The 10,606-nt window shown below is 38.6% G+C and overlaps 1 protein-coding gene across 1 annotated transcript; it reads left to right on the top strand.

Moving 5' to 3' along the window:
- Nucleotides 1-4,855: 4,855 nt before the first annotated feature.
- LOC108307462 (olfactory receptor 51F2-like) lies at nucleotides 4,856-6,438 on the top strand. The gene has a single exon (XM_017532826.2). It carries the CDS (start codon nucleotides 4,856-4,858, stop codon nucleotides 5,852-5,854), a length of 999 nt encoding a protein of 332 aa, XP_017388315.1. The 3' UTR covers nucleotides 5,855-6,438.
- Nucleotides 6,439-10,606: the final 4,168 nt, after the last annotated feature.

Here is a 10,606-nt window from a genome sequence, read left to right as displayed (position 1 = left end):
GTTTCTTTTAAGAATGAGGGAGACTTTATAAATAGCAGAAAGCTCTCATGGGTGCCTAAGGAAAATTGTGGAAATCTATTTTCTGAAATCTGTATTTTCTAGGGACATTCTATTTTAACTGAGGGGGTATGATTGGTCTATGAGCAATTTATCTTGCTGCTTGGAGCAGGCTGTTAACGTGTCCATGTAATTTTAAGTTTTCTGGTTAGTTGTGTCATATGTTATAACTGCCACTGAAGGTCCTAAGGTCAACTGCCACTACCACCATCACACACTGCCACCGCCGTTCTTGTCCTCATCCTCATCTTCATTTACCACTATCAAGTGACTTCCACATCCCAGGCACTGGTCAGCATATTATATATTTTACAATGTTATCTCATTTAATCCTTACAAAGTAATGCTATTGATGAACTATCAGTTTCACGTTAGTGGAACCTGATGTAAAGTGCTTATTTGGAGAACTCCAGCTAGCTGGTGGCAGAGACAAAATTTGAACCTAGGTTTGTATGACCCCATAACCATATCACTGACTCTGTAATCAGAGAAGACAGATAAGTCAAGGTAGCCCAGCACAGAACTTGAAACACATTCTTATAGTGGGTCTGGAGTGTTATCTTGATATAATAAGAAGAGAATTACTCTCAACAAATGGGAGGGCAAATATAAGTTAATTCGCCAATACTAGGACAGAGTCTTCCATCAGTAAAACTCCAAATCTCTCTCTCTCTCTTTCTCTCTGTCTCTGTCTCTCTGTCTCTCTCTCTCTTTCACACACACATACACACACACACACAATTTCAGGCAACACAGTATGTTTTAAATAGACAAAATTGAAAGTGTTGAGGTCCTGAGATATGTTCAGAATCTTGGCCAGTAAACAACTCTTGGATTGAATTTATGTTAACATGTATATATTGTACGTGCACACTTCTCAAAATATATTTCAAGGTACTGGGAATATAATGATGAGAAAACAATGATCTACCTTCCAGTAACTTAATTTTGTTACAGATGCATATTTTCAAATAACCCTTAATCATATAATGGAATAAACACTATTCTAGATGCATAAATATAAAAGAATATAACTCCAGAGAAGAAGTAAGTTCTTCTGACTTGACTTAGACTAGCTGATTGCCACCAAATGCTTCCCGAAATAAATTCATGTTGACTTTATACATGGTTCAACGGATCAAGTAGTGGATCTAAAAATTTTGGTCTTATTTAAAAAAGAGAGAACTACATGAATTAAGCAAGCACATTATTATGAAAGAGCTTGCAATATTTGGTAGTTTGCTGAAGTAAGGAAAAACCCAGATAGGTATATAAAAAGTTTCTGAGGGTAGGGAGGACGGTCACTGATGAAACTGGGAGATAAATATGGTCAATCAAGAGACATTTCAGAAGTTGAACTTATAAAGATCTGGTGATTGGATAGCCTTGAGTGGTGGGGTTGGTAGAATTCTAAAAGGGCCCTAAAGATTTCTGCCCATCCTGGTGTACTTATCCTGAGCAATATCCATCCCTTGGGTGTGTGAGTGGGGCCTGTGAATGTGATGGGATATGACTCCCATGATTACATTATATTATATGGCAAAAGGGTTTCACAGATGTAACTAAGGTCCCTGGTTACTTGACTTTGAGTTAATCAAAAGGAAGACTATCCTGCTAGGCCTTACCTAATCATAGGAGTCTTTAAAAGACACAAGAAACTCGAAGGAGGTTCTCCTGGTGGACTTGAAGACCTAAGATGTCATGTTGTGAGAACACATGGCTGGGACTGAGGGTAGCTAAGAGCCCCAAAAATAAATTGGAGACCTTATAGCTAAGAGCCCCAGCAATAAGTTGGAGACCTCAACCATATACCACAAATAACTAAATTCCCACAGCAATCTGAGTGAGGATTGTAAGGACACTTCTCTCCAGTTAAGAACACGATACTGGTTGGAACTTTAATTTCAACCTTGTGAGATCCTGAGTAGTGCAGGTAGTTTTGCTGTGCTCAGACATCTGACTTACAGAACTGTGAGGTAATATATGTGTCTTGTTTAAAGCCAGTGAATTTTTAATAATGTCTTATGCTGCCACAGACAACTAATGCAACGAAGTATGTTTTGGTCAAAAACAGAAATCAGATTTCTTTTTTTAAAATTGCATTTTAGGTTTTAGGGTACATGTGAGGAACATGCAAGATTGTTGCATAGGTACACACATGGCAGTGTGATGTGCTGCCTTCCTCCCCATCACCTATATCTGGCATTTCTCCCCATGCTATCTCTCCCCAACTCCCCACCCCCCGCTGTTCCTCCCCTATTTCCCCCCAACAGACCCCAGTGTGTGATGCTCCCCTCCCTGTGTACATGTGTTCTCATTGTTCAACACCCACCTATGAGTGAGAACATGCAGTGTTTGATTTTCTGTTCTTGTGTCAGTTTGCTGAGAATGATGGTTTCCAGGTTCATCCATGTCCCTACAAAGGACACAAACTCATCGTTTTTGATGGCTGCATAGTATTCCATGGTGTATATGTGCCACATTTTCCCTATCTGGTCTATCGTTGATGGGCATTTGGGTTGGTTCCCGGTCTTTGCTATTGTAAACAGTGCTGCAATGAACATTTGTGTGCATGTGTCCTTATAGTAGAACGATTTATAATCCTTTGGATATATACCCAGTAATGGGATTGCTGGGTCAAATGGAATTTCTATTTCTAGGTCCTTGAGGAATCGCCGCACTGTCTTCCACAATGTTGAACTAATTTACACTCCCACCAACAGTGTAAAAGTGTTCCTATTTCTCCACATCCTCTCCAGCATCTGTTGTCTCCAGATTTTTTAATGATCGCCATTCTAACTGGCGTGAGGTGGTATCTAATTGTGGTTTTGATTTGCATTTCTCTAATGACCAGTGATGATGAGCATTTTTTCATATGTTTGTTGGCCTCATGTATGCCTTCTTTTGTAAATAAAGGTAAGAACCATGAGGGAGGAAAATAAGGATAGACAAATCACTTTAGTAGTTTTTGACGTAGAAAAGGGGATACACACAGCAGGGATGCAGGTTAAGAAGAGCATTGTTCTTGTTGTTATTAATTATATTTAGGTTGAGGAAGAAATCACATGTTTCTATAGATTGTATGAATAGCACAAATCTCTTGCCCTTTTGAAGTGAAGAAGATAATTCTATACTCGATCTCTCTTACCCCGTAACACTACCTTTCGGTGCTTTGTATCTCACACGTTAGTGGCATTTGTAAAATATCTGAAACCCCATTGCCTTTGAATATGCTTAGAATTTCTTTTCATGATGATTTTCACTTAGCCTCTACTCCACAATTCTCTACTTAGAGAAGCCGTTTGACTCCATCCCCTCCAACTTTCTAATATGTGTGTGTGTGTGTGTGTGTGTGTGTATTTTAAATGCAGTCTCATTATTTGTTTCTTTGCACATTTGTTTTCTGAAGTATCTTATTATTTCTTAATGATCCTTAGGGCAGGTGCAATACTTCACTTGGCTCTATATCTCAGTCTGGATTGCAGCTTGCACTCAGTAATGTTTGATGTTAAACTAATATCCAAGATAGATTGAAATACTAGGCAATGGGGGTTGTCTGGAAAGGAGTAAGAGCTCTTTTTTATAACCTGGAAAGACGAAGAAAGGATGAGAAAAAATAGCTGTAGAGGACGAAGAGATGAAATGAGAAAGCGGTAGTAACCAGTGGATAAGTGGATATTGCCTAAGTTAAACGTAGAATATTCCCATTTTTTTTTCTCAGTTACCAGATAAAGAGACAAGTAGATAAATGAGGATAGGGGTGGGGATAGATGTAGGAAAACAATTTGTGTATACTTGTTTAACTTTAATTTTTCTCTTTAATGATAATAAGTAACATTTGGTAAGTTTTTACCATAGTGAGATACTCTGCTGACATTTTCACATACATTAATTTAATCTTCACAACAGTCCTATGGGATATGCATACTATTGTTACTTTAGAGATGGGGAAAGTGAGGCACATACAGTTTAGTAATTCACCATGTGCTAAGCCAGCTTGTAAATGCCAGAGCATTTTAACCCAGTTAAAATGTATAACATGCAGTCGTAAACAAAGTTGACTTGGGTTGCAGGATAAAAATTAATAACATCAAATGATCCATAGTACTTTTATATTGGAGGCCCTTTAATTCCTGTTTATACATAGCATACTTTTTTTGTATCTATCTCACACTTGTTATGTGGTATGAAAATTTCTTAGGTACAGTTTAAGTTTTGCTTTTGCAAATAGACTGTATGCTTATCCAGGGTATTATCACCCTGCTAATAGATAGTAGGCGATCAACAAACGTTGGCTATTGATTGGAGATATTGGATCTGATTTTGATTGAAAGAAAGTAGCAGGGGATGAAGAGAAGATTTTTTTTTTTTGAACAGGCTTCTAAAAGCTAATGTAATTCAGTTACTGTATCAGAATCACTGCATATATGTTTACTAATTGTCTAAAATATCATACAATGCTTTGAACACACTTCAACAAATATTTGCTGACTACCTACCACTTGAAGTCACTTATCAGACATGTGAACTTAAATGAGATGGAATGCTGATGTCCTTGTTTTTGTAGAAATTCTGTATCCTTAGGAAACTGTTCATTTCCCGTTTTCTGCTCCTATGTTTGATGTGGCCTTAGTTTGTTGTTGTCATTAACCAATCTTTATAAGATTTCTATATAATATAGACATTATCTTTTATAAATGTTTACTTGGTGAAATAATTTCAGGTTGAATGCATAACAAATAAATACAGTTTATCATTGCCAGACACTCAGCTTAAGATTCTGCCTTTTGAGTTCAGCATGTCAGTTTTTCAGAATATCACCTCTACTTCCATCATTTTCCTGCTCACTGGTGTTCCTGGGCTGGAAGCCTTCCACACCTGGATCTCCATTCCCTTCTGCTTCCTCTATGTAACTGCCCTCTCAGGAAACAGCCTGATCCTCTTCATCATCATCACTCAGCCCAGCCTGCACGAACCCATGTACTATTTCCTCTCCGTGCTGTCCACCACTGACCCCAGCCTGTCCATATCCACTCTGGTCACCATGTTGGGTATATTCTGGTTCAATGTGAGGGAAATCAGCTGTAATGCCTGCTTGTCCCAGATGTTCTTTATTCAATTGTTTACTGTCATGGAATCCTCAGTGCTGTTGGCCATGGCTTTCTATCGTTTTGTGGCCATTACTAATACTCTTAGATATTCTTCTGTCTTAACTGATCTTAAAATAGCACAGATTGGAGTAGCAATTATCACCAGGGGAACACTAACACTGACTCCTATGGTGGTGCTTCTTACAAGACTGTCCTATTGCCACAGCCATGTGCTCCACCACTCCTACTGCTTCCACCCTGATGTGATGAGGCTCTCGTGCACAGACACCAGGATCAACAGTGCAGTTGGACTGACTGCTCTGATTACCACTGCTGGGGTGGATTCCATCTTTATTGTTGTTTCTTATATTTTGATCATTAAGACTGTTCTCAGCATTGCTTTCCCAGAAGAAAGGAAGAAAGCCTTCAGCACATGTATCTCCCATATTGGGGCTGTTGCTGTATTTTACATTCCATTGATCAGTCTGTCCTTTGTTCACAGGTTTGGAAAGTGGGCCCCACCCTATGTGCATACTCTGATTGCCAATGCCTACCTACTAATACCTCCTGTAATGAACCCCATCATGTATAGTGTGAAGACTAAACAGATACGCCAGGCTATGCTAAAAGTTCTCCATTTTAGCATGGCAAATAACCAGATGAATGTTTCAGTCTTTTCTAGTCTTTGTCATTTTATAGTTGAGTGAAACGCCATTCGAAGAAGTTAATATGTTTAGACTCATGCTTGTGTTTAAAGTTTCCCAAAATACAACTTTAATTTGAAGTAAGAAGACTGTGAACTAAGAGAGATTAATATGAGCTGAAGGTTCTCAAGGATATCATTCTTTTCCTTTGATAGTCGTGATGATAATAAGAACATTTTTGCATTCGAGATGTATCATTTTCAAAGACTTTGTTAACCAATGACCCAGCTTAGTTTTCAAATGTGGAATTATTTTGTTTAAAAAAATGGAAAAAGAGAAAGTATCTACTTATTATTTAAACTTCTCCTTTAAAGAGATAAATAACATTACCCTGCTCTCAAGTGGGAATAAAAAGTGAGTTAACGATTTCAAATTACTAAATCTTATAAACAAAATTTACTGTAGACAACTTGCTGTGCCCATGGTTACTTAATTGTTCCAAATATTTTTACTTTCCTTTGCCTCTGGCCTCCTTGACTTCCACATTTAGCAGCTAGTATAATAAATAAATATTTTATTGCCTTGTCAGTAACCTAACTGTATTTGGTCAAATATTCATACTTTCTTCCAGCTCTTCAGGGAAGATGTCTAGCACAAACATTCTGTGAAATATAACTATGCTTAATTCAACTCCAATCTGTATAGTTTCTTCAGAAGAAGTAATGTCATGCTTATTGCTTAACAGTGTGTTCCTGCTTTTGGAAAATACCATCTTCAAATAAGTTAATTTTCTTTAAGACCTCAAGATTAACAAGAAGCAAATACAAAAATATTTTAATCTGGTGGGATTTATAATGCTATGCTTGGACCTTATCCTCAAGGAAAGTTGAAGTGGATATGCTAGTCAGGCTCTAGATCGAAAAATATAAATCACACTGGTGAGTAACAGGAGCATTTAGTACAAAAAACAGGATAAACAGGTATTAGAGAACTGAAAGGAAAAAAGGGAACGCAGGGATAATGCTTACCGGAAGTTTCCTCTACTCGTATGGCTTTGGGAACAAAGAGAAAAGTTTGGGTTTATTATAAACTATAATTTTGGTGGAGAGTGCCCCCAAGAGCTTATATTCTGACCTATAATAATAGGGTGCTGCTCTTCTGGTTCTGGCACTTAGCACCTCAAAGGATGGAGAGCATGAGGCCAAGGTCCAACCTTGGAGGAAGGAGGACTTCCCAGCTACAGCTCATACCTCAGCAACACCAGAGAAAGGCTTCTCATGGAGTTGGGACTCAGATCCCTGAACACAGCCCGCTGATGGTTGGTTCTATTTCTTCTGAGGGCATGATGAGATTATTGCTGGAGGTGTGGGAGAATAAATAAAACTAGAAACTGGAGTCAATGTAGATAGGCAAAGAACTATTGCTATGATGGCACTGACAGGTACAATAAGTAAACATGATAGAGATACTTGTTCCTACAGCAGCTTCCAGTGTCCTAGCCTCCCCCAGTTAATGGAACATAGCAGGGAACCAAATGGTGATTCTGATTCATGAGTTGCAGGCTTATTATCAAAAGCAGAGTCTATAGAATGGTGGATTTGGACCTGAGTTAGCCAATATCCACCACAACAAAGTAAGATACTTGCACAGAGGCTCAATGTGGTCATGATAGGGGTTTTATTAGCTACAACATCCTGGACTGCTGTTAATAACAGCAATAACTAATAACTACAGCCAGCCACATGCTTTCACAGTTCACTGAATATCATTACATACAATCTTCTGAAAGGATGCTAATTGACAATTTTGGGGTATTTCTTGGGGATGTTTTCTCCCCTTTCTACCAAATATGTACTTCTCCTAGGACGTGCCCCTCCCTCCTCCACTTCAGGTCTCCTGTGCAATGGCCAGCAATAGAATTTCAGGTTGTGTCTGAGTCAAGGTCTATTTTGGAGCTTACTGGCTATTTAGGGACTCTTTTTTCTTATCCCTCATCTTTCCAACTGCTCTCATGTCTGTTCACAAATGGATTTTTTCCCCAAAGACAGAGACTATGACATATCTATTTTTAGGTGATATATTTTGACTGGAAAATTGTGCTCATTAATTTTACCGTCCTCTTAATCTCTACTTCCGTTGTCCATTATTTTGTGCTTTTCTACATGCTTTAGGCTGTTGACTGAAATGGACTGTATCGGCAGGTTCTCTTATGAGCTGACTTGGGGTTGGGCTCACAAAACGAAAGGTACCAGAAGGAGAATGTAGAGTTGGAGGAGACCTTCTGCTATGACAATGTTTCTTCCTCCCACTTTGGCCCCTCGAATAGTAATAGTTTCTCACTATCACCAGTCTCCAGGTATCTCAGCATCCCTTGTGATATGGTTTGGATCTCTGTCCCCATCCAGATCTCATGTTGAAATGTAATTTCCAATGGATTACATCTTCCCCTTGCTCCAACCATGTGAAGTGCCTTGTTCCCACTTTGCCTTTCGCCATGATTGAAAGCTTCCTGAGGCCTCCCAGAAGCAGAAGTTGCTATGCCTCCTGCATAGCCTGCAAAAATGTGAGCCCGTTAAACCTCTTTTCTTTGTAAGTTACCCAGTCTCAGATATTTATTTATAGCAGTGTGAGAATGGACTAACAAACCTTGTTTGTTTCCTGAGCCATGTCCATTATTCTATAATTAGTTTTTCACTGGCATCTCTCACTTTAAGTTATTCTGAATGAATTTTATTTCCTGCTGATTTTGTGACTGATACATACCTCTTTAACTAGCAAAGATAATGACTCCTTGATCTTACTGAGTCTACTTTTATTTAACTGTTGTTTAAGTACTGTTTGAGTTTGAAATGCATTTGATAGATGCTAATTGTGTTTTTACCACCTAAAGCATAAAGTAAATAACTTTTTGATCTAGGTCTTATTACCATGAGCCTTGCTTCTGCCACCATTTAAAACCCCAGGAAAAGCAGGATTTTTTTCTATACGCTTCAGGGCCTGAAACCAGAAATGGAAAGTAGGATGAACTTGTGACCTCCTGGATGGCTTGTAGGAATCTGGACACAAAGCCTTGTACATTTTCTCTGGTCTAAATAGAATAGACAGCTAGAGTTTCAGACTAAGAGGAGAGAGAATTCAGATCTGCCATAGTATTCTTTTTTTGGCCTTAGTTTACATTAAAAACATAAAGTTAAAACAATCTCTTTACTATTTACCTTGTGAAATGCAAGGATTCAAAATTTGCCTTTCTAATGGTTTGGAAGCAAAAATTATACCCCGATATTTTGGAGAATATAAAATCGAAATATAAGGTTGCCATAGTTCCTACACAAAAATCCTAGAAAGAGATGTGAGGTGGTAGGAGAAACTTTTTGTATTAATGAATCCAACAGAACAACTTCACTGATTGCTGTAATACAATGTTAAAACTGAATTTTTCCTCCCTAGCTACGGCTGAGGCAGAAAAATCATAGATGCCAAATTTTAAAGTGAGTTGTCACACTGTCAAGGAAGACAGATCAGGTGATAATGAGAATACACAATTCACTAAATAATTAAAAAGTTATTATAGACTGTTACGGTTTGGATGTGTGTTCCTGCCTAAATCTCATGTTGAGTTGGAATCCCCATTGCTGGAGGTGGGGCATGGTGGAAGGTGATTGGATCACAGGGACAGTTTCTCATGGCTTAATACCATCCTTTCTGGTGCTGTCTTTGGATACTGAGTTCTCATGAGATCTGGTTGTTTAGAAGTGTGTGTCACTTCCCCTTTGCTCCTTCTTCAGCCATGTGAATTACTGCTCCCCTTTTGCCTTCTGCCATGATTGTAACTTTCCTGAGGCCTCCCTAGCACCATGCTTCCTGTAGAGCCTGCAGAACCGTGACATAATTAAACCTCTTTTGTTTATAAATTACCCAGTCTCAGATATTTATAGCAGTGTGAGAACGGACTAATACATAGACATAAAGATAATAGCCTAAAAAGTGAAATTTAAGACTATCTTTTTTCCAACTAGTTTGCATGCCCAAAGAGGAAATAGAGAAACACATATAGAACAGTCTTCTTGGCATTTTAAAATTGCAAATGTCTTTTTACACACCATAATGTTGAGCTAGCTTAGTATTTTAAGCAAAAGGCAAATGGTGTCTTTGCAAGAACTGTCACCTTTTGTTGTCAGAGCCTTGTTTGCTGAGAAACTTCTTTTCTTTTTCTCTCTCTGATATCAGAAAATTATGATAAAGAGGTAGTATGGACAGAGCATCTTATGACACAAGGAGGTGCTGTTAAATGGGGTTCTCATCACAAGATTTGTGAAGAGGACTACTTTAGAGAAAGATTTATTAAGATTTTATTCACTGTCTCATCAGGTGGTTGGGGAGAGATATAATGGCTCCTTTCAGAGAGATCTGAGGAGGACAGTGCACTGATAACTGACTCTCTCTGAAAAACCTGAAGATCAGAAAAGGGAGAGTTTCTGTGGTGGTAGAGTAAAAAGAATTGCTGTTTTATATATAGGGTCCATACTACTCTCACAAATCTGCTCATGAAAGACTGCCTGAGTGTGTCCTGCGGACCAGAAGTACACTGTGCACATATGAGAAAGCCAGTAAGAAGTTCCTCTTAGATGATGTCCAGTAGGGATGTCTGGAGGCACAGTAAAGCCCCAACAGAAGAGAACTAGGGAAAACCTGTGGGATATGGAAGGAACCTCTGGTGAGAGACCAGTAATGCTTGTTGGGAGACTTTGATGAACTCCCAAAAGGAGTCCGAGAGAAACCCCCCAAACCACTAAGCCTAGCATATAAGAAAACATC

The sequence above is a fragment of the Cebus imitator genome, unplaced genomic scaffold (genome assembly GCF_001604975.1).
Source record: "Cebus imitator isolate Cc_AM_T3 unplaced genomic scaffold, Cebus_imitator-1.0 Scaffold79, whole genome shotgun sequence".
Lineage (NCBI taxonomy): Eukaryota > Metazoa > Chordata > Mammalia > Primates > Cebidae > Cebus > Cebus imitator.
This window is presented reverse-complemented; position numbering and strand designations above follow the sequence as displayed.

Bases quoted from the DNA above. Each gene is read 5' to 3' on its own strand.
- LOC108307462 (XM_017532826.2), top strand. From the start codon at position 4,856: ATGTCAGTTTTTCAGAATATCACCTCTACTTCCATCATTTTCCTGCTC.